Below are 26,603 nucleotides of genomic sequence, written 5' to 3'. Positions count from 1 at the left end.
ACTAGAATCTGTGTCTCTTTCAGAGTTTGTGACCAGTTGCAGCTGGTGCAGGTCTCTTTGAACAGACAGGCCAATTTATTGCAGTCTCAAAATAATTCTCCATAATGTTCTGCAAAGAATTCCAATTCTTCTTGTCTGAATCATCATTCTCTGGCTCCTGTGAGGCTTGCACTGCCTGAGCCAGATATGAATCAGATTCCCTGGACAGCATACTAGATGTCAACTGGACCATATCCAGAATTCCTGACAAAGTCTCAATATGAATAGTCTTTGGCTTTCTTGGTTGGATCTTCTGTTGGGTGAAGTCATCTGAATTAATATCTCTCAGTCCTGGTTTCTGTGTCAAGCAGTCCCAGAGCTTGAGTACAGAATCCCAGGTGTAGATCAACAGAGTGAATGTATCCTGTTTCAGACTGTTGTCATCAAGATATAGCTTCATGTATGCTGCTAAATTTGCATACATCTCTATTGCCATAACTATCAGAGCAGAAATCATGGCAATTAAGATTTATTATTAACTTACATTCAAAATACCATTTCCCTTGTGGAGCTGACTTCTCAAAATCAACACATGGCTTGACCCAGTAAAAGACTTCACAGAATTGGTCCCACTTGAATAATCAGGCAAAATAACTGATCAGCTTTTGTTGATCAGTTATTTCATGAAGTTCAAAATCAGAATTCTCAGTCAAGCTGAGTTCAATACATTTCCTGACATGATCCTGCAAATGAGATTAGTTTATACCATAACTAGAAGTTTAGAGACATTGTTCTAATCTTCAAGCTACTTAAGATCTTACATTTCCAATCTTTACAGAGATCCAACATGCATCTGGAAACTTCATAAAAATATAAGTCATTTCTGGCTTCCCAGTTCTCAAGGCTCAGCATCTCCTGGATGGTATCTAGAATCAGGTCAGTATTTAATATTAATATATAGGCCCATCACACCTGATTTTGTATCTCATGCTCCACCACTCAAACTCACTTTTCAATCTCTGTATGATCAGAGAACACTTCAGTTTGGGTACTTGTATTTGAACCAAATAATGCTTCTTGAGTCTTTGGCATGCTGTGCAATTGGGGCCATGGAAATGTGCAAGCTGTCTTTTTTGGTACTGGCATGCTCTGTGTCTCTGACATTTTGGCTATCAGATTGCCATGGTTCAGAGTGAAATGAGGATGAACAAGAGTGAATGCTTGAATTTTGGAGGGATTCACTATCTATTATATAGTTGACTTGGAGTGTATTCAACTGCCCAAGTTGCTATTCAGATCCATATCTATATTCCCCTACATTCTAAAATTCAACACCACTAAGTGATTGATTTCTTTGAAATAGGCCAATCACTCAGGACAATGCAGATCATTACTGACCTTGCATCCCTTAGAGCTAATTACAGATCTAGGTAATCAGAATATTACAGTTGGTCTGTGGCACAGTTGACATATTTTGTGGCTGCTCTAACATTCAACTTTGCTATAATATGTCTGATTCCCCAATTAAACAGCAATTTTCTTTCTAATTTCTACATACTTTGTCCCAAAGAAATTCTGCAGTAACTCTTACTGTTCCTGCAACTTGAAACTCAACCACTGCAGAAACCAGCATATAAATCTTGAGCAAACATGCAATGTCTGAGATACATGAGGCACATACAGGACTATATATTTTGGAGAAGATGACTTCATTTATCATTTCCAGTCTTGCAGTTTTGAAGGCACAGACAGCATGCCCATTTGTTGTGGGAATTGCAAGATTGCAATTGTGTTTTATCTTCAGTGGAATCTGACATTCAGCCAAACAATCAAACTGAGAAGTCAGGGTTGAATGTAAGATCTTGGATTCTCTGTCAGTCTGCATCATTCTAATCACTGTGTACAGAATGCAGCAAGTCTTTCAGATGTCTCTGATGCTTCATTCAACACTCTATCTGACACTCATTCTGAACCAGAAGATATCAGGGTACAGGAGATTATACAAGAAGCAGTGGCAGCTCTATCTATAGGATCAGTTAATAACAATGAATCACAACAGTATGAAGAGCCCAAATCTAAACTCTGATTACAGACTATGTTACATCCAGTGCACTCAGTTGGCAATGGAGATTCTGATTTTTATTCACAACTAGAGAATTTATTGGATGATCAGCCAGCTGAGACCTACATCCTGACTACAATGAATGACCTGTTGGAGGTCCTAGTTCATGTGTGTGTGGAGTCTGATGAAATGCTGGACCACTTCATGCTTGCTTTAGGATTATGGTGCAAAAAATCAGAAATATCTCACCAACACTATAAGACACTGCAGGAAGTCTTACAGATTCCTGAAGACATCAGTGCACTGAGATCTTTACTATTGGAGCTGAGCATGTTGAAGAAGAAATGCAGAGCTCAATTCTCTATACTTCCCATCCAACAGGCATCTATACTGGCTGTTCCATTGAAAATGCCAACTCTTTCACCTGCTGAGAAGTGACTAATACAGATATCTCTCACATCTAATTTATTCTTTCAGAATTCTGTGGCTCTTTTGTCATTACTGGCAAGGTCTCCTGTATTTTGCAAGAAGATACATATTGGTATGGCTGACCTAGTTGACAACCTGACTGAATTATGACAATCATGGAGCTGGGGGAGCTCCATTAGATGTTCATTGGGTGACTTTGTATGGTACCCTGACAGAACACCAGTCTTTTCTTCCAATTTTGTTTGTTTCAGGTGCAACAATGCTGCATGTAGGTGCACTTGGAATGAACAAGAAATCCATATCAGAAGAATTCAATTTGTGGGTCAGAATCAGAGACTGGCCTGCACAAAATCTGGTGAAATTATTCTTATTGTCCAGTACAGTATTACTGCCAACAGCTTTAATAAAAGAATTCATTTTCTGAGATCTCCACTTTGCCTGAATGAGCTGCTCTTACTAAAAGATCAGGAAACTCACATCATACATGAAGACAACATTCTAGCTCAACTGGATGTTCATCTTGACTATATCTTTGACAGATTGGATAGCTACAAACCCTCAGAAACAAATGGGCTTTTTGTATGGCAAGTGATGAATATAATTTGTGATACATCATCTGTACAAGAGCTCTGACTTAGCACTCTGCTCCAGGGTGAACTGGAAATCACAGCATATGGGAGAGATATGCTGATCAAGATACTCTGCCCAGGCAACTCTATCAAGAGAACTATATTCATTCCCTTCCAGCTGTTTATTGATGGATTTGATCTATATCAGAACATGTACCAAAATATAACTGGCTTCTATATGATTCCTGCAGAACTTAATGATTCTGAAAGAAGACAACAAAACAATGTATATATAATTACTCTCAGGCCTCATGCTACAAATTTTCCCAATATTGTGGAGGCATTGGCTTCTGGTTTACAAGCAGTTGAAAGAGGATTTGACATTGTGGTAACTGGTGAAGAAACTGTCAGAGTTATTGCTTCTTGTATTGCTTATCTTGGTGACATGCCACAGCAAAATGACAATGCTGGGATCAAACACTCTACTGCAACAGTCTTCTATCAGAGCTGTACTGTCTCCAATGCAGAGAGGTTCAATATGAATTTCAACTTGGTGAAATGCGGCCAATATCATTACCAGTTACTCAATTTGCAGGCCAAAATTAAGACAAAGCAGACTGTTTGGGAGCAAGAAGCACTCTGAAAGACCCATAAATTAGTCAAGAAAAGTCCCCCAGTTTTGAAGATCTGCCCAGTACTGAATCTGGTGACATTTTTCCTCTCTGACCCTTGTTATAGTGAATTTTCAGGCCTGTCCAAAATTGTGCATACATTATTGATATCACATATATTGATACCTGAGGGGCAGAAGAAATACTGCCAAACCCTACAGAGATTTTCATTTCAGAGATACTGGGCCCAACTGCAGTTCTTAATTACTCATCTGGAGTTCTATCAAATCCAGAAACACACTCAAGCTTCAATTGTGATCTCAATTATACTTCACTTTACTCTAAAGCCTGACTGGATTCAGACTGTTGTTCAGCAGGCTCTCTATAACTTCTTTGGTGAATAGTCAATTGATCCCAACATTCCATGTTTGTTGCTTGCTAAAATCTTTGGTGCTATTGCAAGAAGCAATTCACTATTGACTTCTCAGACATCTGTCAGGTACAATGAACTTAAAAGTGTGGTTGCCAACACCCAAACTATGCTTCAGAAAGTGATAGATGCTACTATCATGGCTGCCAAGACACCACAGTCAGCTAGCCAGACAGTATGAATGCTGAGATCATGGCAGAATTCACCAGTGTTCAATCAGATTATTACACCCTCAACAGAAAATATTTTAATCAACACTGTCAGTATTGCTCTGAAAGCAGATAAGATGTTACATGCTTTGAAACACCAACCAAACATGCATATCAGGGTGCACTATGCCAACCAGGCAAAGAAGTATGCTGTGCCAAATAACTGCAATGTACTGATCAGGGAGGATAAATATCATGAATACAAAGCATTTGTGCAGCAAACTAACAAGCATGATGTTAAAAAGGTTTTACTGATTCATGAGAGCTTCAAACACACTATATTCTTGACTCTTGATGGGGCTCTTATGGAATCAGAACCCTATATCATCAGCCAGATAAAGCAACTTCATCACAAATGTTCAATTCTCATGCAAGATCTCATGTGATTGGAACACAATGAGCAACAAGATGATGATGAGAATGCCAATAAAGCTGATGACTCATATACTACTACCCCCTTTCATACCTTAATCAATGCCTACTGCTGACTACCAGCTAGCCACAAAGTCATGGAATTGCTTGGTTTATAAAGCACACAGCTTTTCAAACTACCAGTTACACATTTCTTTTTGCAAAAGCTCTGACTTTCATACAGCAGTGATTGGGCATATCAACATATGCTTGGCAGAGATTCAACCCCAATCCAATTATTTCAAAAGCTAACCTTTACATTCAATGGAGATGTGCATCACACTACATTGAAACTCAATAATCTGGTTGAGTATACTCATGCATTGGGCACCAAGATCAGATAAATAAGGTGCATATTCACTCACAACCAGGGCAGCAGCTGGAGGGTTTTTTTTGCCATGTTCTCTGCTTATGAAATTCAGTGTGAGAGGGTACTGGATTTGCTGATTTTACAGGTGAATTGGGATGAGATTCATATAATCAGCCTACCTGCAATCTGCAAACCAAGTCTTTACACTATATCTGTCAGTAAAGATTCTGAAAGACTTGAACTAGATTCTGCTCTGCTAACTATCTTTCTCAACTGCACTTGGAGCATTTCCTTTTTATAGGTGGATTGGGTGGTTTGATGTATGTAGTATTGTGCATTAGTTGAAATCCAATTTCTCTCTCCAGTGTCTGCTGGGGTAACTATACTATAATGGTTTCTATACTATAATGGTTTCTATACTATAATGGTTTCCCTTCACATTTATAAACCCAAAAAGGTATCCTGAACATTTCTAGATATATTTGTTGATCAGGGGTTTCAACATTTCCTGATTTCTACATTGAGGATTGGAAGCTACATTTCCAAATTCAGAATGTATATATTTTTAAACTTCCAAACAACTGTGGATTCGGATAAACATATATTCTGATGTAAACATATCAGGACTAGTGGATCTACGGTTTACAAATCCTCCCCATTTCTGCTATGGATCCCTTCAATAATCACGTGAATCAAGCACCACGGCCGCTTGTTTTGTGGCCATCATTCACCCTCACTCACCCGCTCACTCACCTTTGCCCGGGGGGCCATTTTTGACTGAGCAAAGCATCAAAATGACAATCATGTTCTCTCCAGTTCCAGATCCCATCATGCTGACTGTCTCTGGTCCTGCTCCTGTTGTCTTTTGCAGCTGCCACCATGTATCAAAACACTAGTCTCTATGTAGTTAGCCTCCAGCTTAGCGGCTCAGATCTTCTTTGATCTGAACGCAGAGTTTTCATCCTGGTTCTCATCTCAACCAAGAGTCTTACAAGGTGGGAGACCGAGGGCACGAATGTATGGGCCCTTCGAGACCATGCCCGCGCGGAACTTCGGAGGGTGGGGACGTGTCCGAGGTTAATTTAACTTTCAACTTATATAAGTTTATGTGGAGAGGACGGGGAATATATAGCCACGAAACAGCAGGGATGGGCTTCAAGAAGCGACTGAACCTAGAACAAGATAGATATCAAGTGGAAGGACGATGACAAGGAGGAAGAAGACTTGGGCGACAGGCAGCAGGTGAGGGGCAGACTGGTGCCTATTCATTCTTCCCATTGGTGGCGGGCCACGTCCTGGATGCTCCCACACCAACAAACAACACCTTCCCATCAGACCAGCAGAGCAGCAGAAATTCTCAATGGTAGCCCGTTATGCAATCAGAAAGGGATTCATTCGATTCCCCGGAGAAAGTTGGCTGGCTCATGGCGGCCCTTTTTCGGCTTTACCTCTCCTACTCGTCAGGCTCGTTCCGGTTTGGGTGGCTACAAAAGACGGTGGACCTCAAGGTGCGTTGTAGGGACACCACTAGCGATAAGGCAGTTTTTCCAATATCCTCGGATCTCCTAAAGGCCATCCATAAGTGTGAGAGAGTTACCGCGCCAGAGAAATCTCGGGGCCTCCCAAGTGACTGGGGTTTCTCTGGCTTCATGAAGACCGCAGCCCACCAGGTTCTAGACGAAGTTCCCTTTACGCAGTCTGAAGAGTAGGATAATATATCCTTTATTTATTTTTGTTCATCCTCTGACGTTTTATCAGATTCCATGGCCCACTCTTTAGATGGCTGGGCGTTGGCATCATGATCAATTCCTACCCCGCCATTAAGGGGGTCCAAATCTTCATCATAACCAATGGAGCTGCATAATTCGGGATCTTTCGAGCGCATTCGACACAAAACAGCAAGAAAATCGCAGAGATTACCTTCTGAAAAGTGAGCTACTCGCAGTCACTTCGATCTTCTACCGCCAGATGAACGAGGTGGTGTGGCTTCCTGAGGAGGACCGGTATATGGCCAAGCTGATATACAAGGAAGGTTTCTTAATGGTATGTTCACCCTTTCTCTCCTTTGCACTTCCTTCCCATTATTCGTATCCATGGAATTGTGCGAATATTGACAGGACCCTCAAGGCCACGGTCGTGACATTCGTCCATGGGAAAGTACGCATAATCCAAGCGACCTGCAACCCATCGGAAACGTACCCAACGCTCACCTTGACGCTGAGGGCTATATATAAGCTCGGCGAGGACAACTACGATAAGGAGGTGGCCTTTGATGTTCTGAAATGGATTCTCAGCCCTCCCGAGCCGGCCAAGCAGCTCTCCTTGAGAGCAAAGAAGTAGGCAATTTTGTCATACATATAACCAGGCATGAAATGCGTGAGGCGGTTTTGCTAGGACTGTGATGATACGAATATTTGGCGATTTTATTTACTTTCTTTTTGTCATCCAGGCTGCTCTCATGAGCGTTACTATGACGAATTTGTATCCCACTCGACGGAGCGTATTGAGCATGTTATTTGCAAATATTCTATTCAAAACCACATTGCTCAATTGATATGCCAGCATTTCGAAAGTGGCCTTCGGCACTCGCCTTTTTTGCGCCGACAGAATCAACGCACCGTTGAAGGAAAATACCGAAACCCTGGCTAGGGCCTTCCTCATATAATGACCAGTTCTTCTTAACGTAAGCCTTCAACTCAGCAAAGAATTCCTCTATTTGGTTCAAATCAGGCGAGTAAGGTGGCAAACATAGTAGCTTCACACCAGCATCGAAGCACATCTGCTTTATCCTGGCCGAGCGGTGGAATGATGCATTATCCATAATTAGGACAGATTTTGGTTCCGGCCACCGCCCACAGTGCTGAAGAAGCTGCCCAATAAAATCTTCAAAGAAAGCCGCATCAGTTGAACCGGTAAAGACACGAGAAAGGAGAATGCCAAATCAGGCTCTGTCAAGATACACTGGACGACACATCATCCCCGTGGTTTGCCCGATAAAGATACTTCCACACGATATTGCAATGAACAAGCTAGGTTGATTGGCACTGTGGTTGAGGGTGACTCGCAAAAATGTGGCCCTCCCAGGCCTCGCAGATGTAAATCAGGCCAATACCAGTGGGATTGGAAGGAACGGAAGGAATCAGCAGACCTGCAGGTTTGCTCCAAAAAGATGGGAAAGTAAATGGTAAGGAAAATGGAACACGATAATATGTGCCTTTGTATCTGGGTGTTGCTCATAACATGCCCTTAACTATGTCTTGTTCAATGGTCCTATCCACGGCCGGAAATATTCAAATATTGGCATAGATTTTCATCTTTGCCACATACATTCCAATACCTTCCTGCCTCCGCCTGCAGACCATTCAACAACCGACCATCGACCCCCATCAATACTAGGATCATTGGATTCGGCTTTCCGAGCTGATTTCCCCAGCCGGAAATATCCAATATTGGCAGAGTTATTCACATTTCTTTGCCACATACATTCAGTACCTTCCTGTTTTTGCCTGCAGACTACCAACTATATGAGTATCTTTATAGATCTCATAAACAACTATCATTCTATTCGTTGACTGATATATTGACTATCATTTCCAGTAGCTGGCTTTCTAGTCAGTGCAAACATGTAACTAGTGCCATAGTCTTAGACTGAATGCACTTATTGAAGTAAAAAAAAAGTCTTGTGTCTCCCATTGCCTACTCATATTCCACGCTTATCTGTCGTCGTATGTAGAGAATCGTTGTAATAGCCGCTGCAACTACAGAACCCACTCTACTTCTTCAACGCGCTAAGACCCTTTCTACACTCAGGCGGCGGAAATCCATCGGAGAGCTCAGTGAATAACACGCGCAGCTCTTTGTTTGGAAGAGACTCAACATCCTAGCCGTCAGTCATCATCAAGACGAGAGTCTTCCCCAAAGCAGTCAGTCCACTCGCCGCCATCGTCAAAACGTATCCAGTCAACCAAGAAATCCCTCACCTATTAAAGAAGAGTAGTATTCTAGCGATGGGGAAAGGCCTCGACAGCGCGTCTCATTTAACCCACCAACCAGATCATCTCCTCAGCGCTTGGAGGGAGCCTCATCTCGTCGCCCAAGTTCCACAGATCCAGCTCTCGCGAAACCTCAGCATCATGTAATCCTGTCAAGGTCGTCAACAAGATGTGTCCTGTTCTGAAAAGAATTAACTACACTTGAACTGGTCAGATCCCAAAGAGCCTCATCAAGAACAACTTCCGAAAGTATTTTGATGTCAAGAAGCTTGTAGACCTTATTGGAATTCCACACAGTTAAGGAAAGAGAGCTGCTTTAAGGCCAAATTCAGCTGCAACATGGCCGCTGGTTTGTTGTCGAGAGAAACAAGAGGAAGACAAGGCTCAAGACGGCAAGAAGGAGGGGTTTGATATCTTGAAGGAAGTGGCGCGTCAGACTTAAATACTCTACCCTCTATAATGAAAATATCATGTAAGGCATCTGACGGATGCGAAAAAGGTGATTTGATGGATTTCCAACTGACCCGGGCGCTCAAATTCTACATTCTTCCAAGTGCCGGCTTCGCCTCCCACAATTGCATTCAAACTTCTGAGTATGCTTGGCGCAAGGCACAGGTGGAATAATTGTTTTTCCGGCCAAGATCTTGAACCTTGGTTGCCTGGAAGGTTGCGACCTCCAGTTGACACGCTAATATCGATTCCACCACGCGCGATGAATCCCCAATCCCTTCCTGCTAGACCTTTGCCATACAGCTCCTAGGGAGAATTTTTGATGCATCCATCGCTCATTTTGTCTGCGTGACCCCTTGGCATTTTCACTCAGTAGAGTTTTGCTGGAAAGTTCTTAGGCGACTCCCCGCGATCTCATAATTTACCGTGGCCGAGCGCCAGAGTTCACAACGCTCTGTTTTAATATGGCGAACCTTTCGCAAGACGATCGAATCACCATTAAAAAAATACCCTTTGAACAACTCCCTGGATCATTTACAGGACTTGCTTCAAGATACAGAGAGGTTCTACACCACACACCTAATTTCTTATGATGGTGCTCTCGATGGCCTTGATGAGGCCTGTCAAAAGCCAGTATCATGACTTCTCTCTGCTTTGCAGGGTACAGATGCAGCTCTTGTTCTTCAGTCAAGGATTAGCAGTGGCAATGTAGCATCAGAAATGGCATGTCTATTTGAGCATGTTCAAAAAGATAACTTCAGCTACACCTACTACCACCTCCTGGTGAAGCTTGTCATCCAAAAAGCATCTGACTTTGACATCTGGAATGCTGTCCTTAGCCTTATTGCAACTTCCTCACAGGCTACTTCTCCACCCTGCCCTATTGCATTCCTTCAACAGACACCTTGGCTGTGCAACACCAACAGTTTTGTCAACTCAACAGAATACTGAAAGCATGTTAACACTATATTAAAAGAGGAGCTTGGGGACCTTCATATGGATATCTCTGGTTTTCTTGAAGTCTATTTTGGGAATATCTCAGGTCTTGATTTAATCACATGTGTTGTCTTCAATAAGTGCAAGGAAGAAGATCACCTGCTATATAATGAAGAGAAGGGGTGGAGGGACTGGCCAGAGCAAGCAGTGGAAAAGAAGATGCTAAAGTGGCTGACAGATGTTATCAGAGAGCTTGTGCATTTTGTGGAGACATATGATAACTCAGAAAATTGACTGGAGGCCTCTCACACAGTCTACCCAGTCTCTAGAGAGATCTATTGCAACACAGAAGCTTGATATTGGCTTTGTTAATGATTCAAGTGCCACTGAAGACTCCATATGTCACTGGTCTGAGATTCTTGTACCTGGGGAACTGAAGAATGACCCCAAATATTACAGCCTCTCAAGAGCATGGCTTGACTTAGGAAGATACACCAGAGAGGTTCTAGCTGCTCAAAATTCATATTGTTTTGTTCTGGAATTCACTCTCTGCAGGCCATTCCTCTGTCTGTGGGAATTTGACCATCTGGGGGGGATAGCATCAGAGAGCTTTAATATTAACACTGGTCTCAGATTCATATCTAATATTCTTGAGTTTCTTCTGATGAGCCTGGAACAACTTGGATTCAACCTCACTATCATCACTATTGGAGGCCAACATTACATTGAGATTGAGAAATATGGTGGAAAGGAAAGACTTATTATTGATGATGTAATTAGGCAGGCATGCTGTATTACTGGTCAAGCTACAACTTGCTGGAAGGTACATCACAAGAATGACTCACAAACCCCACTGGTGATCAAGAACTCATGACAGTATCCAGAGTATGATAAGAAAGAGAAGCTTTTGTGCAAAGCAACAGAGAGTGATGTCACCAATATTGCTAGATACTATTATTATGGGACCATCTGCATCAACAACAAGAACAATAATATCTTGAGTATTTGAAGAGATCTAAGCATTCTGACATTGAAATTCAGACAGAGCAGTATGAAGCCAATCACTAGCTGAAACAAATTATACTAAGAGTGAAAGAATTAAGATAGTGCTTCTGAACAGAAAAGATCTTCTGACTGTGCAAATACTCTGCTTTTTTCTTCTTCCAGCAAATATACTCAGTCAAGCTCTCTAATCAAATCTTCTGCAAACAGCATTCCACTGAATTGAGTGCACTGCTGTGTAATTATCCAGAACTATAGGAAGCTAATCTATAAGAGCAGTTCAAGAGTGACCCTGCTTGCTGGACTAAAGGGCTGTATCAAAGAGTATGATTCTCTCTATCAAAACACTGGGATGATTCAATGTGATATCTTCTCTTGAAATCTACTGATGAATGAAGATGATGATAACTCTTTCTGGCTAGCTTTTTTGATTGATCTTGATCTCACAATCAGAGTGGAACAGAATGACTTCTCTGAAGTGTGAGATAAGACTGGTACTAGGGCATTTATGGCTATTGATGTGTTATATGATGAAAAGCATTCCTTCATGCATGATCTTGAGTCATCTTTCTGGGTGCTCTTCTGGATATGCATCCACTATAATGGCACTGGGAAGGGAAGAATTGTTGAGAACTTTGAGGAGTGGAACTATGTTAACACAGAGAAGCTGGCCAATGAGAAAAAAGGGTTATAGCTGATGAAGGGGATTTTCTCAAAATTGCTGAGGAAAATTTCACTCCATACTATTGACCCTTGGGCTCTTGGGTCAACTGATTATGCTGGGTCGTCTTCCCTGATGGTAGGCGGTGGAAAAAATTGAATCCGCATCTCAGTTCAGAGATGATGGACGTCCTTCGGCGTGCACAAAGCGATTCGAAGGTTATAGACCAAGGCTCCTAATGAAGTAATTTTACTTATTGTTTCTCTCACCAGGCCTTTCGGCACCATGCTGTTGATATTGCTCAATTGTCCAAAGTTCGACATTCTCTTCTTTGCGTTATCGGGAGTCGTGGACATATGTGGTGTGCTCAATGTGCTCTGAGTGCGAAGTTGGCGTGGTACGCCTTGAGCCAGGGAAGTACACCCGGTTTATGAGTGATCAAGTGGTCAATGCGCAATTGGACTTTCTCGTTATCTCAGTGCCAGAAGACGCTTTCAATATTCAAAGTCAATCTTCTCGACATCTCGCGGTGATCTCCATACCCATACTGGTCATCTCGGTAGCTACTCTGGCCATTTATTTCTATCGTACGGTCGATTGTTCCAGGTTTCTGGTAAAGGAGGCAACAAGGCAGGTAGTACACCTCAGGTTTTGCTGCGCAAGAGAGAAAAGGTAAGGACTAGGGATTGGACGCGTCAAATCTGGCAAGCAGATGGGTTGTCCAGTCTAGTATCGTCCTCTTCTTTCCCACCGTTTCTGTGGCTTCGGCTCCCCAAAGACCTGCTCCTCCACATCCAGATCGATACCCGTGTCGCCAACTGGGTGATGTCCTCATCATTCTGTGCAAGATCTTCAAACTTCCTTGTTGTAAAAGTTTTGACAATGTGTGACTTGTTAATATCACTTCAAAACCCATCCACCCCAGCCTTTATAAGAACAGGTAACACTCTTTGGGAGTGGGTTATTTCAAAGGAGTTCTATTTTAGCGGAATGCGTGGAGAAGGGTGGGGGGTCGCTCAGCGACCAGCCTGTCAAGTAATTGCAAAGAAAAAGATAATGAGAGGGTTGTAGGCTGGATATATATCTGTATAATCTAGATGTATATGGGTATCTAGATAAAGTAGAAATATAGAAGAGTGGAAGATAGCTGAGAAAGAAGAGTAGGAAGGAAGAGGAGCAGAGAGGAGTATGAGGTCAGGGGGATTTCCCGTACCCTCGCCAGTTTGAGAAGGCCAAAGAACGTCCATCGGGTATCCTGGTTGGCAACTTGTGCTGCCAGCATGGCAGAGTTATTCCAAAATGAATATAATATTATCACTCGATAGCCCTTAAGCGACTCTTTTAATTCTGTGCGTCGTCTGCTAGAAGAGGCAGAGCACACCCGCCAAATATCCTCTGATGGCGCTCCCGATGGCCTTGATCAAACACGTCAAGCGACGGTATCTAAGCTCCTCGTCACCCTAATGGGCGAGAAGGCAGCTTTCAACCTTCACCCACGAACCGGCAGCAAAAATGTTGCGTCAGAACTATCAAGATTATTTACACGTGTTCAAGAGGGAGACTTCGTCTATGAAGAATACCACCGAGTACTGCGCCTGATTTTTGAGAAGGCACCAACTGCTGATATCTGGAAGGCCATCTTAATGGGATGATTTCGTTAAACATTAATATTGCTATTGGTGGTGTATATCCAGCTTAGCGTTGCTAGAGGATCAAAACACCGGCTCGCCCCCAGCTGGTTAACTTCTCGGACTAGTTAACCAACCAGTGACGTCCCCGCCCCCTCTGACAATCCACCGACTCACCACTCAACCAACGTCAAACATTCCAGTGTTGACAAGAAAAAATGGCTGAAAAGCGCGCTGTATTTACGGAAAAGGGTGTTCCACCACTCCCTGTTTTGTCCCAAGCCGTTGTTCACAACGGAATGATATACTGTTCGGGTAGCCTCGGCCTTGACCCGGCCACAAAGGAGATGGTATCGGGAGGAGTTGGCCAAAGAACCGTGAGACAGTTACCTCCTCTCACTTGCAAAACATGGGCAGTTAATCGGGATCTTTTAGGCGCAAGCATTACAGAATCTTAAGGTTGTCCTTGAGGCTGGTGGGAGTAGCGTCAAAAACGTCGTGAAAGCCAACGTGTTTTTGACCTCGATGAAAGATTTCGTGGAGATGAACAAGGCCTACGAGTCTTTCTTTGCAGATGGAGTTAAACCAGTATGCGTCATTCTTGAAATCTACAGGCATAATGCTGGTGAATCCCTGCTAATGCTGTTTAAAGTGCCGCACCTGCGTAGCAGTGAAGGAACTGCCTTTTGGAACTGATGTTGAGATTGAATGCATTGCATATCTGTAAGTTATGTTGTCATTGTTTCATTGTTCGATGTCTGACACGCAGCATCGCAGGGATAAACCACATTCAAAGCTCTGAAGCCTCTAAATGTACAAACATATATCTTGTATATATGATGTTTCAATCCGAATACCCGTTTTCAATTGGAATAGACCGGAGTTTACAATTCTTGACAGTTTTGGTGCTGTATTCTATCATGGATTCATGCCCAATAACTATGTTAGCAGTAGAAAAATGCTGATTAGTTTTTTGTCAATTACCCATGAAATCAATTGTTGTCTATGTGTCAGACCCTCTACAGCAAGGAACTTCAGCCAAGTTAGATCCGCAAAATGCTTTGCCTGGAAAGCATATTCTATCGTGAGGGTGCCCTATTCCTGGTGCGAGAACACCGCGTCCTTGCTGGAAGCCAATTTAACTAATAAGCTATTAGCGACGAGTCCATTTTCGGCCTCCCATAACATCCGCGTGCATGAGATTTAATACCAACATGGACTGGAATAACCCACCACTGTCTATGATGTGAAACACCTTCACCATAGATACTTCTCTTAGTTCTTCCTTAGTTGCGTAACAGATCACTTGATCCAGCAAACCCTACGGATGACTAGTCATTAATCATGGCTCCCCTAGAGCTGCTTGCAGTGACTGTGATAACTCTGGCTTATAAGTTTCACAACTGCCTCTTTCTTTACTCCACAACTTCTTTTCTGTTGTTGTGACTACATTCAATCCCATTGCAGTCTGTACCAAATGTATCGCTCTTTGTTTCGAGGCAAAGCACATTGGTCCCTTGGCCTTTCTCATATAGCCACAATCTACTACATCATGGTCAGGAAATTCCTCTACAATGCCTTCATATTATTTAAAGGTGACATGATGCCTCTATGCTTTCCCACCATGTCACATGCAATGGGCTTATTGGCACAGCAATAGCAACAAGGGTGCCCATTACATGATCAAGTGTCCATGAGTTTTGATACGGGATGAACCGTGGAAATTTTGCACTAAACTTATTCAAGACTTTCAAAGCTTGCATTGTTTACAATTTTGCCTCTCTATATCTCCATATTGGTGTTTCCCACATCGTCTCCCCCCCAAACCCCAAATGCCTGATACCCAGCTTTATTACTCTTTGCATACCCTCAGGCTCAATAGGGTCTTGCATTTATAGCCCATCGTTCATCCCTCATTTTACTCAATGGCTTCGACAATTGACCAGACTGGGTCTGAACATCAAGTACCCTCAAACAAGAAAATGAAGACACAAGCCAAAAGAAAGGTACGGTTCTTTTCCTCGTAATGTTCCTTTCCTAGCTAACAAATAAAAGCAAAAAAAGACTCGAAAGCGAGCAGATAGTGCTCAGAAGTATTCTACCCCAAAATGGGAGGGAAATAATAAACATACTGGATTTATCAATCAGAATGAGATGTCCCATGTGGCACTATATGACATCAATGAAGGCGTCATTGTGGATGAAAACGGGTACTATTGGCATATGGGATATACTGGGTACGGCTTCCAAGATGGAGAGGAAGTCGCCAGCGGCTGCCCCGGGCCATGTTGCTGTGCCGACTGCCAGAAATACTATGGATTCTACCCGGCTGTAAGTCTTGACTCATTGCCAACACAGACGGCATCGCTTTCTCACCCCTGCTGACGGTATAGAATCCGCAACCTTGGTATGCATGTTGGCCGCATGAATTCTACGCTCCCGTGTCCAACAACAATGCGTTTATGGTTCCGGTAACAGCTACTGGAGGATCACGTCTTCGCGCTGAAGCACCTGAATTTGTTCCTGCATATCAATCTTTTTCGTCAGGCGATAGTGAAGTTGCAATTCAAGTCGATACACTGGGCCGGACGGACGGTACTGCTACTGCAGAGAGAATGACCGAGGAACCGACGCTGAGACGCAACATCACCATTTAATGAATACGGTTGTGCCAGCCGGAAGTGGGCGTAAGTTTGTCTCCTTAAAAGGCACTCCTATTCATAATGATTTTCTTATTTGGGTTTGTTTTTAATTTCCTTGGTTTGTCATAATTTACAACAATTGAGTCCAAAAAATTTGATGATGTTGTCCCTTTTTGATATCAAGCACATGTGTTCCCCCGCTCTTCTATGTTGAATATCTGTTGCTTTCCAAGTTGTTGATGTAGTGAAAAGGAACCTTTTATGTTTCCCTTTTATTGTTTTCCTGCAGTTTTTGTCATTTCCTGGTGAAAATTTTGTAAAATGGTCCCTGAACACAAGCATGAACAAATAACAGCTAGTTTCCTGTTGGATTTGAATCTTGGTGCGTGTAAATTCCTGCAAGGTTTGAGCCAAGTTAAGACGCAGCAGGGGATTCAATCCAGTCTTGTGGAGTACTCTGTACTCTCTGGAGCAAAACAAGACAACGGAAATGACCACGAGGCATCGAGCATTTCTGGTAAAGACAGGGGCTCAGCAATGTGGTAACGAATACTTCATATAGGACTTTGGTAATCAGTCGAGCGCCGGGCGACCACATCGACTCAGACTCGACTATCAGGAATTTCAGCCTCATTGATGGGTCCAAGGCGCTACGTAGCTCGGGAATGTTTGGCTCAGCGGCTGAGTATGTATTCCCACTTCTCGCTGGCCGTCTCGTCGATGAGACCATCTCAGGGGCTAAGTTGTGGCTGGTTCTCGTTTCAGGGGGTCGGAAAGGGGCTGGGTGTAAGACTAATCCCAAGTTGGACTAGCCTCAAATTGGTGTTGCTCGCACTGCATTCCCCATTGGTCTTAGCGCGGTTGTGAGACTGTCCAACGAACGTGCAGAGGGACTGACAAGGATACGGGAGAAAGCGCATGTCGAACGTACTACGGAGTACATGTGTACTTCATGAGGTCGCCAGTCGCTTCGAAATATGAAGCGCACAAACGTCGAGACGTCGGTGGTTGGAGATGGTTCTCTAACATTCCGGAGTACAGGAGCTTCCACCTGCCATTGCCGGAGCAGAGACCGTTGACTGTCGATGCATTTATCTTCTTGCGTCGAAGGACCATTGAAATCAGTGAAACCATCTTATTAACCTGACTTCTGAATTTGTCAGTTTACTTCCATTCCTGTTGGCAATCGGGGAGAGCCATGGTCTACTGTGGGAAGCCGAGCAAGGGTTGTCATCGGTGTAGACGCAGGAAAATCAGAGTAGGTAACTCGATATTCCCAGCCCTGCCGGGACCCCATCGAGTGCTCTTTTAGGCGCTCAACCTTACTTCGCCATACACTAATTGAGCATACAGTGCGATCAAAGCGAGCCCTCTTGTGGTCAATGCCTTCGCGCCAATCACATCTGTCCCGGCTACCGAGACCAGCTGGATCTTTTATTCCGAGATGAGACCCCAAAAGTAACAAGGAAGGCTCGCACGACCTCGAAGCATGCGGCTTTAGGCCGATTTCAAAGCTCAGTGGCAGATCAATCGTCCGCCATTGTGGAGATTTCCCGGCCCGAACAAGTTCCGCCGATACCCGCAAGGCCATATCAAATGACGAACGGCACTGACCCATTTTCATCACGACCACTTTCTCTAGACCTAAAACATCAGGCGCTCTGCTTCTTTGCATCCAGCTATGCACCTCCTCCTCGCAGTTTTGAGACAGATTATTTAGGCTATACGCCTTTGGGACAAAATGTAATTGACAATGAAACTCTCACCATTTGCATGACAGCAGTCGGTCTGGCCTCACTATCCAACATCACCAAATCACGATCAATGCGGCTTGCCGCCCAGGAACAGTATGTACATGCTTTGGCATTAATACACGGCAGGCTACAGAACCAAGAGCATGCGAGATCAATTGTAACCCTCGATGCTGTTATGCTCCTGGGGATGTTTGAGGTAGCCAATACTCCAATTTTCCCGGAAATGGTATTCTGATGGCCATATAGGTGATAGCATGTCGTGGCGCACGATCCCTGCACACTTGGAGAAATCACATGAGTGGAGCAATTGCTTTACTCAAACTCCGCCTGGAAGATCTACCGAATTTTCGAGCATTTATCCAAGTCCGCGCCCAGATTGTAAGTTGATAACCAGGAGAGCTTTAACGGTCAATCCCCTTCCACCCGACTTGCTGTTTCTATTTTCGCCACTACTTTAGCTACCGACGATCCCCTTGTCAAAACCTCACACGTCTGGTAGAGATTTCAACTAACAAATAACTTTAGATTTCCGGTTGCCTTTTATCTGAGACTTATTGCCCTCCTTTGGTTGGAAACCTATTTGAAAATGATCGTCCCAGCATACCCAGTGCCCAAATTATTACGGAGAAACTGACGGGTCTCTTGGCAAAGGTCGCCAATTTGCGCGCTTCCATAAAGGAAGGAGTAGTTTCCTCCCAGTTCGAGATTCTTAGCATGGCTTTGGGCTTAAGAGACCGTCTTCTTTCCTTTGCACAATCGCTGGAGAAGGTTTATCCATTCCACAAGGCTGGGGATCAAGACAGACAATGTGCATTTCTTTCTCCCGAGTTTGTTTATGGAATTCATTTTGACGTATACCCCGACTTTTATGCCGCGAGCATATGGAATGGCTACAGAGCCGGCCGCATTACACTCAGTGCCGCAATCTCAAAGTATTTCTCACAGCTCAACAAGACTTCTTTGCACCACCCAGGCTGGGACGAAATTAAAGCAAAGGTCGGAAATGATATACGCGAAATACAGCAACTCGCGAGGGATATTTGCGCCAGTGTCCCATTCACATTGGGGATGATACACTGGGATTCAAATACGGTTTCCGTTAAGTCTACTAGCACCAATGCACTGGGTGGCTTTTACATGCTGTGGCCACTATACCTTGCGGCTGAGGCGACTGATACAATGCCCGAAATTCAAGCTTGGGCTGCTCGTCAACTCGAATATATCGGACATTCTCTAGGGATTAATCAGGCGTTGTGGATGGCAAGCATAATTAAAGAGAAATCCGCTATAGACGAGGTGTTGGCTTCCGAATCTTTAGCGGATTCGGACTTGTGAGGCCAAGCCCCCAAAATCTTGACGCCGGTCTTGCACATAGGTGCAATTGCATTACGGTCTATGTTCATTAGATTTCTAAGGTATAAACTCCGAGGTATCCAAGCATAGGGAACTAGACAATCAAATGTATCTACGGGAACTTTGGAGAAATATGAGGGTCTCTACATCTTCGAATTATGAGGAATATGACGCGACTTGGCTTATATGAAGCGGCAGGCTGGATCTAGGTCATAGAATATGAACTGCTAGATAGGCTATGAATCTAGGTGGAACTAGTAATGTCGCTCAGTCTTAACGAAGACACGCTGAGGCAGTGGTGTTTACAAGGGTGGCCTCATAAGTTGATAGAAGCTGATGCAGAGTCATGCCTTATCGACAGAACCCGTTCGGTTTAATCTAGTGATATACTAGAATCTTGCTGAATACAATCCCAAAAGCATATGGGTGACAAGAAAATTGCATCTAGAAGGTGATCTTACAGGAGCGATAGCACATAATAACATCAGCCGTATAACTATGAGAGGCCCCTTTTACTATATAGTCGCCATTCTTCTTGTGTTGGGGATAGTTGCACTCACCCCCTAGGATATTGGCCCAGGTGGTCTACTATCTTGCTAGCATTGCTCTATACAACAACCAATATCCTAAGACTGGTCCTAGACTCTACTTTCCGATCACCGTTCGCGAGAACCATGGCGGGCGATGGGCATAGGCTTTCATCAGACTGTGTTTCTGCTCCCGTTGCTAAGATAGCATGGCCAGATAGCTGTGAAACAGCTCCATATGACAACGCAACCGCCAAACGCTTCAATAAGGATCTTACAACGTATTTGACAGCGGAGGAGCTGAGATAAAACATTCTCTGTGTCGGGATGAGGTGGTGGGAATGCCAGAGCTTTTTTTTTGAGGGAGTGCGGGCATAGGTAGCATGCAACAGGGCCCTTCTTTTGATCCATTTTGAAACAGACGTTGGCATCGGAGTTGGGAAAAATCCAACTTGTGCGTTTGAGTCAGGGAAACAACAGCCTTAACAAACCCGGTCAGGGAATACACCGTCTGTTGATGATAAGATAGGCTTTTCCTTGGCCCGACCAAGCATCTCGGTTGTCCCAAGGGTTTAACCGGGCCCAAGCAAGTTCACCCCGGAAAGAAAAGCCAATAAGCTTCCCATTGATTATTCGGGCTCTATAATTCTTCAGACATGGTTGGGGCCGATATGCAGCAGGATATAAAGATATGCGTATAGGACAGGTGATTATGAATCAACAGATTCGTCATAATCTGGCATTGAATAAGATATTCACAAGCGACAGCACCTTACTGCGGTTCTGAGAAAATTCGGCGGGTCAAAATCAGCCTGAGCCGCATGTCGCCGCGGTGACAAAAGATTGTGTCGATAGCAATGGCAAAGCAGCGCCCCCTCCCTCCCCTAAATGGCGACTTTTTACCCGCTTTGGAACCTGGATCGAAGAAGGCCGGTGACAGGTGCATGGAGGCGAAGAATCAAGTGCCAGAGTGTTCTGTGGTGCCGTGTTTGCTGGCAGTTCCAATTCGAGGAGTGAAGGAGGCTTGGAGTGGCGGTGCAAGCGAGACACTAGTTCACACCGCGAAAGTCCACCTGCAACCAGTGCAACGGTCGCATCCCAACGGCGTTAATGGATGGATGGCAAACAGACGGTCTCGCGGCAGGACAGCCAGATGCGATGCACGACCCATAAAAGCCTGTTTGCCGTCTGTAACTTGGTCCCCTGAAAATCGTTTGCCACCCGAGTTATCGATTCTGCCCTGGTAAAGCATCCAGATAATGTCAGCTCCGATACGGGTGACGAACACCTTCGTTATCTGCCTTGACTCTTTGAGCGACGGAACTTGGAAAACCAAGCCATTATATAAATATAACTATTTAATGAATGAAGCAATGGTTGGAGTAATTATTACTTCTTTCAATTCTCTTAGAGAAGCATCCTCTGCTCACTTGGGTTTACCAACATTTTTCTTGCCTGCATATTTGCTTGGCACACTCAGCCGCCAACACTCTTCAACTCAAACCTCCCTGTTGTTTAACCGCCGCGACTTGATCCTTTAGGATATATTTTCTGATACCACTTTGACCACCGGCTTCTAAGTTGTCTGCAAGCGCAAGTCGCTGAAATGGGCATGTTCAGCTCTTCCAAGTCGAAACAATCGGGCCTGCGTCCGGACTCGATCTTTTCACGCGGATTATCGCGTCGGAGTCGTAGTCGCAGTCCCGGAGAGGGCTCCCAGCAGTTTCCTCGAGACCCTCGGCAATGTTCGAATGCTACCTTAGAATATCCTCTAGAAGATCCCCCAGCTTATTCTCCTCATGCTGAAACACCTATGCCTGCTGCTGCCCTGGGTTCTGATTCACCTTATGCATTTCTAACGCAATTCGACACAGTTTTTCTCATCGACGATAGCGGAAGCATGGCTGGACGTAGCTGGAGGGAAACTGAAGCCGCGTTGGTTGCCATTGCGCCGATCTGCACCGACCACGACGCTGACGGTGTTGATATCTATTTCTTAAATCATACCAATCCGCGCTCTTCTCCGGGCACAGGCGCGTACCATGATGTTACTTCGCCCGTTGATGTCCGTGAGATATTCACCGCCGTGGCCCCGAGAGGCGCAACTCCAACTGGGAGAAAACTGGGACGTATTCTGAAGCCGTACCTTGAGAGGCTGGAGCACTTAGTCAAACTTCACCCTTCTGCCAGCTCGGATACGCTGGTTCGGCCGCTCAACATCATTGTCATCACCGACGGCGTCCCGACTGACGACGTGGAAAGCGTTGTTGTGAGTGCGGCACGGAGATTGGACCAGTTGAATGCCCAAGCATGGCAAGTTGGGATCCAGTTTTTCCAGGTTGGGAATGAGCCCGATGCTGCCGAGGATCTGCGTGAACTCGACGACGCCCTTGCAGGCGAACGGGGTATCCGGGACATGGTGGATACGGTGCCATGGTCCCCACAGAACGGCGGGACACTTACCGCAGATGGTATCCTGAAGGTGGTACTCGGCGCTGTGCACAGGAAATATGATCGTAGGAACGCTGCGGGAAGGAGAACGTAGAAACCAGCAGTTCTTGAAAATTGGTGGATGCTTTGTTACCGGTGATCCGGTGGAGCACGGAGTAATGGAGACCAGAGGATGGATTGCGGGCAGTGTAGTTTCGTATGCCGCTCCGCTTTTGTTTCTATTTGATTGGCAAAGCCCATGCGGTATGCCGTTGTTAAATATACATAATTCGACTCCTGAGCACATCTGGATGGCGCCACCTCCTGTTCATCTGCATATGGGGGCTCTGTTTCTTTGAAATTAAGGGTTGGTTTTTTTTTTTTTTTTTTAATATCGATTGCAACAAACATGTATGTCAATTCCTTCTCTCCACTTGCGGCCTTCGTTCCATGCAAAGTGTGTAACTGCTCCGTCTCTATAACCATATATGTACTCCATACAAAGTATGTGCAGTACATACGGAGTACATACATCCATATAATATATGGGGCTTTAGTACTACATACTCCATACATTCAGATGAGATGGCAACGGCGAAGGCACCACTTTCTGGCCATCGCAATGCTATGTTTTAATTAGACAGTCAGAGCTCGAATTACTTTTGACTTCGGCTCGGAGGTCGCCATGAATTTCTCCGATTGGCCAGATGCACTCGATTGCAGAGTGGACCTGCTTACCCGTTTGAGCAGCTGAGCTGCACCTTTCTGCCTTGTGATTGGCCTATCTAGCTGAATCAGCACTAATTTTTAATCGAGTCTGGCCAATCGAAATTCGGGAACGCCTCCATTGGCGCTGCGCGGAGCCGCCCCGGAGCACGTGCACGCAAGCAGGCAAGCCTTCCAACTGGCCGCACCGATGAACCTCAGGCTCGAGGCCATTCGTGGACTAAAAGTTAGCGGACAGCAAAAACAGGTTTGCGCTGCCCAAGCTCGACGTTGCCTAGGTTGCTGGGGCTTTATTTTTGGCGCCATGGTGTTTTCCTCTCAAACTCGAACCTGGGATCTCTTCCACCCTGGGGGAGGTTGTGCTGCTTACTCTCCGTTTCAACAGCCGCTCGTGACGTTTCAAGCAGAGCTTCGCCCTCCGTCCGGAAATTATGGTATTTTGACGGAGGAATTGACTCCAGTAAACGTGTTGCCTTGGCTCTGAGCACAAGGGCCTCAAGTTACGCCGTACTCCGTCCCTGGTGCCGAGATATTCTCCCAAGCGCCGGTCGTTGCTCCCGAGATCGCATCGTTGATCCATCTTCCTCCCGAGCCCCACAGCGTGTGGAATGGGTTGCCTCTCTCAGGAACCTGAAGCAGATTTCATCCCTACTTTGAAACACTCCAAGCTGTCTTTGACGATAAAAATAACAATCGAAAGCTCGTTCAGCACTCCTTGCCCTGTTCCACTATAATAATATAACCAGCTTGGCCCTGAATGATGCTCTGGGTTGAAAGAGCTTGAAGCGTCCTTGAAGCGTCATTGTTGAAACTTGACTCGTTCCTTTTTCTTTCTTTTTGTTTTGCCTTTCTTTCTTTTTTTTTATTGTGCCGTGCTCCGTACAATCTTTCATGCTGGTTCTATCATTGTTATTGTAGCGTTCGTGCAGTTTCTGTGACTAAAGTACGGAGTATATAGCATTTTTTCGGAGTTCTTCCCAGTTTCTTGGAGTTCATTCGCCTGGCTGGATCCGGTCACATTAATTCGTTTAATATACCCACCTAATCGCCAGAATGGTTTCGGCATCTGCAACAACCCTAATAACATTTATGCTGTGAGCTTGTCTTCCCTCTGTGCGATTCAGAGTCTCGCTGACCGTCGGTGTGATTTGTGCAGCCGAACCCCGCCGAATACAAGTTCGGTGAAGCTACTTGGGTCGTGGGACAATTTCTCGAAAGAGTACACCATGGAAAGGGACACAAGAATCGGAGCGGACCATTGGAGAGGATGCCACGTATTCACAAATATAATCTGCGATGGTAATCTCACTGCTACACAGCCGGGTCGTGACGGTGGGCTGAAGATGGGCGGCACATATTGGTACTACGTATGTAAAACTCCTTTTTGCGTTTGCATGATTTTATGTCAATTTATCTGACTTGGGGCTTTTCTTCGACCCAGTATCGTCTTGACAACGATGTTGATTACTATGATGAAGCTGAGCCGTGGACCACTTCCTGTCCGCTTCTTCCTGGCCAACCAATCAATGTCCTGAATGTCCCAATCCATCTCCCTTCGATCGACACCCGACGGCATAAACGTGAGACCAGCATGGCATCGCAGCGCTCAATTCCCCAGACGATGAACCCCGATGACAAATATCTTAACCCCAGGCCTCCACCGCGACCAAAGCTTCCTCGTCTCCTTACATCCACGGGGGCCACTCGTATTCGTGACGCATTGACTTCACCTATATTAGCTTCACCTCAGCATCCAGTTCACGGGAGGAGTGCATCACACCCGCGAGAGCTTGCAGAACGTCGAAGGTTACGGGTTCCTGCAAAATTGAACCTGGATATGAGTCCCTCATCCGAATCTTCGACAAGGAGTAATGCTCTTCGGACTGCTCTTTGGAACTTTAAACCCCCTCGCTCAGGTGGAAAGGATGAAGACAATGGTAAACCGTGGCGCATGAATGAATCAGAGAGCAATCGAGGTAATAGGGTCGACTATTCCAGAGGGAGGAGCCCTCGAGGCAATGCGTCATCCCCTTCGCATAACTGGCCGGCAGCTGCGCGTTCAGCGCAAAACCTGAACGTCCCAGCCGAAAGGTACGGGGAGAGGAGGGCTGTCTCGCCCTGCGGAAGCGAACTCAAATCTCGAAGAAATCGATCCCCCTTAAGAGCCCCAGTCAGGTTTGACAAAAGCCCTCTAGCCGCAATTCCATCTCGTGGCATTAGTCCGGACCGAGGAGATTCCAGAGCGTCCAGAGAAGAGCTTGACCCAGATGATCCGCCATCGTTGGTCGTGCCTTGCAAATTGGACATCGGAAGCACTGTAAATCTGAATGAGAAGCGGCTGCCTACACTTCCGAACAGTCCGTCGTCGGTCCTCGATGAAGAGCTACATAGAATAGGTGCCTTCCGATCCCCTATGCTCGATATGGAAGCCTTGCAAAGCCACTTTTCGGCATCTACTGCCGCATCTCCGGATACATCACCCGACTCCTTCCTACATCCTAATGTCAGTCACTTCTCGGAATGCAGCACCGACACCGACGCTGTATCGCCGAGTTCAATGACTTCCAGTTCGACGTTTTATAATGATAGCTCTCTGTCTTCTAACCAGAGCGTTGGGACCAGCGAGGCTTCAGAGCCTCCGCTCACTGACAAAACTCTCCCAAATTTTGCCGGTTTACGTATCACCGACGATTTTAACCTGTCTTTACCTCGTATCTGCAAAAACGACATTCCATCGTCTCCCACCCCCGTCGCAGAAGAGTCTTTACCTAATTTTCGGGTCTCGGGGCTGCATATTACTAAGAAGCCACAAACTGCGTATGGTCCGGTCTCAGACTTGAAAGCACATTCTCACGATCGACAGGTGCTGGACTCTGGGCTTCCAACACCGCGAGCTAGTGGAATGCAGTTAAAACCGGAGGTGGAAGCAGGCGGTGCCCGACTTCCTTCACTCCATGTGCAGACCATGATGCAAGAACTGATGGACGAGTTGAGCTATTTAGGAAATATGATCAATGTTAATGGGAAAGGCAGACATTGATTCGTTTGAAGTATATACAGTGAGGTTGTATAGAACCTGAAGCTGCTGTCTTGGCACGTCTTGTAGCTTGATATCTTGTCTTTTGTCTCGGGCTTTGGATATAGGTACATGTTTTTGATATATAGGTGTCTGTGATGCTGTTCAAGTAGCATTTATATGCTCTTGTAATTATAGGCGTCGCGCATAGAGAGCATTTAGCAGGAAAATTTAATCATAATTTAACAACAAGCATGTCGTGTTTGTCGTTTACACCGTGAACCAGAGTAGGGGAGGTGGAGTTAAGTACACACGCTGAGAGCTGGGTGTGGGTTGTTATCGATAAGATCGTGTAAGGTTGAAGCTTAAGCTCAACTTCCCCCGGTCAATGCTTCATGCAGACTGAACCCGTGTACGAAGTACTCCGCGACGACTAAATATCCTCTAATGTTCAACTCTTGAATTAATTTAATTAT

The 26,603-nt window shown here is 45.0% G+C and overlaps 7 protein-coding genes across 7 annotated transcripts; all 7 read left to right on the top strand.

The window, feature by feature from the left end:
• Positions 1-6,383: 6,383 nt before the first annotated feature.
• On the top strand, positions 6,384-6,874 carry D8B26_005602 (uncharacterized protein; the record flags this gene model as incomplete). Its single annotated transcript, XM_003068949.2, has 2 exons — positions 6,384-6,715; positions 6,769-6,874. The coding sequence occupies 2 exons, from the start codon at positions 6,384-6,386 to the stop codon at positions 6,872-6,874; spliced, it is 438 nt and encodes a 145-aa protein (XP_003068995.2).
• Positions 6,875-6,978: 104 nt separating this feature from the next.
• Positions 6,979-7,350, top strand: D8B26_005601 (uncharacterized protein; the record flags this gene model as incomplete). The annotated part of the gene is made up of 2 exons (XM_066124931.1): positions 6,979-7,053; positions 7,138-7,350. The coding sequence occupies 2 exons, from the start codon at positions 6,979-6,981 to the stop codon at positions 7,348-7,350; spliced, it is 288 nt and encodes a 95-aa protein (XP_065981012.1).
• A 6,510-nt stretch (positions 7,351-13,860) lies between these two features.
• D8B26_005600 (uncharacterized protein) lies at positions 13,861-14,539 on the top strand. Its single transcript, XM_003068950.2, has 4 exons — positions 13,861-14,056; positions 14,115-14,267; positions 14,332-14,402; positions 14,457-14,539. The coding sequence occupies exons 1-4, from the start codon at positions 13,898-13,900 to the stop codon at positions 14,479-14,481; spliced, it is 408 nt and encodes a 135-aa protein (XP_003068996.2). The 5' UTR covers positions 13,861-13,897; the 3' UTR covers positions 14,482-14,539.
• Positions 14,540-15,604: 1,065 nt separating this feature from the next.
• On the top strand, positions 15,605-16,336 carry D8B26_005599 (uncharacterized protein; the record flags this gene model as incomplete). Its single annotated transcript, XM_003068951.2, has 3 exons — positions 15,605-15,685; positions 15,735-16,010; positions 16,073-16,336. The coding sequence occupies 3 exons, from the start codon at positions 15,605-15,607 to the stop codon at positions 16,334-16,336; spliced, it is 621 nt and encodes a 206-aa protein (XP_003068997.2).
• Positions 16,337-17,227: 891 nt separating this feature from the next.
• Positions 17,228-19,626, top strand: D8B26_005598 (uncharacterized protein). The gene is made up of 4 exons (XM_003068952.2): positions 17,228-17,579; positions 17,675-18,271; positions 18,322-18,453; positions 18,601-19,626. Exons 1-4 carry the CDS (start codon positions 17,520-17,522, stop codon positions 19,408-19,410), a joined length of 1,599 nt encoding a protein of 532 aa, XP_003068998.1. The 5' UTR covers positions 17,228-17,519; the 3' UTR covers positions 19,411-19,626.
• Positions 19,627-21,561: 1,935 nt separating this feature from the next.
• D8B26_005597 (uncharacterized protein) lies at positions 21,562-22,500 on the top strand (the record flags this gene model as incomplete). Its single annotated transcript, XM_003068953.2, has 1 exon — positions 21,562-22,500. One exon carries the CDS (start codon positions 21,562-21,564, stop codon positions 22,498-22,500), a length of 939 nt encoding a protein of 312 aa, XP_003068999.1.
• Positions 22,501-23,393: 893 nt separating this feature from the next.
• Positions 23,394-26,374, top strand: D8B26_005596 (uncharacterized protein). The gene is made up of 3 exons (XM_003068954.2): positions 23,394-24,205; positions 24,268-24,478; positions 24,553-26,374. The coding sequence occupies exons 1-3, from the start codon at positions 24,165-24,167 to the stop codon at positions 26,149-26,151; spliced, it is 1,851 nt and encodes a 616-aa protein (XP_003069000.2). The 5' UTR covers positions 23,394-24,164; the 3' UTR covers positions 26,152-26,374.
• The last annotated feature ends 229 nt before the right edge of the window (positions 26,375-26,603 follow it).

This window comes from Coccidioides posadasii, chromosome 3 (genome assembly GCF_018416015.2).
Source record: "Coccidioides posadasii str. Silveira chromosome 3, complete sequence".
Classification (NCBI taxonomy): domain Eukaryota; kingdom Fungi; phylum Ascomycota; class Eurotiomycetes; order Onygenales; family Onygenaceae; genus Coccidioides; species Coccidioides posadasii.
Note: the sequence above shows the minus strand (reverse complement) of the source record. Positions and strands in the feature narration are given on the sequence as shown.

Excerpts from the sequence above, each read along its gene's own strand:
- D8B26_005600 (XM_003068950.2), top strand. The coding sequence starts at position 13,898 with ATGGCTGAAAAGCGCGCTGTATTTACGGAAAAGGGTGTTCCACCACTC. Across the intron at positions 14,057-14,114 it reads GAGGAGTTGGCCAAAGAACC|GCGCAAGCATTACAGAATCT; the intron begins GTGAGACAGTTA and ends GGGATCTTTTAG. Across the intron at positions 14,268-14,331 it reads TTGCAGATGGAGTTAAACCA|TGCCGCACCTGCGTAGCAGT; the intron begins GTATGCGTCATT and ends TGCTGTTTAAAG.
- D8B26_005598 (XM_003068952.2), top strand. The coding sequence starts at position 17,520 with ATGGTCTACTGTGGGAAGCCGAGCAAGGGTTGTCATCGGTGTAGACGC. Across the intron at positions 17,580-17,674 it reads GTAGACGCAGGAAAATCAGA|TGCGATCAAAGCGAGCCCTC; the intron begins GTAGGTAACTCG and ends TTGAGCATACAG. Across the intron at positions 18,272-18,321 it reads TGCTCCTGGGGATGTTTGAG|GTGATAGCATGTCGTGGCGC; the intron begins GTAGCCAATACT and ends ATGGCCATATAG.
- D8B26_005596 (XM_003068954.2), top strand. The coding sequence starts at position 24,165 with ATGGTTTCGGCATCTGCAACAACCCTAATAACATTTATGCT. Across the intron at positions 24,206-24,267 it reads ACCCTAATAACATTTATGCT|CCGAACCCCGCCGAATACAA; the intron begins GTGAGCTTGTCT and ends TGATTTGTGCAG. Across the intron at positions 24,479-24,552 it reads GCGGCACATATTGGTACTAC|TATCGTCTTGACAACGATGT; the intron begins GTATGTAAAACT and ends TCTTCGACCCAG.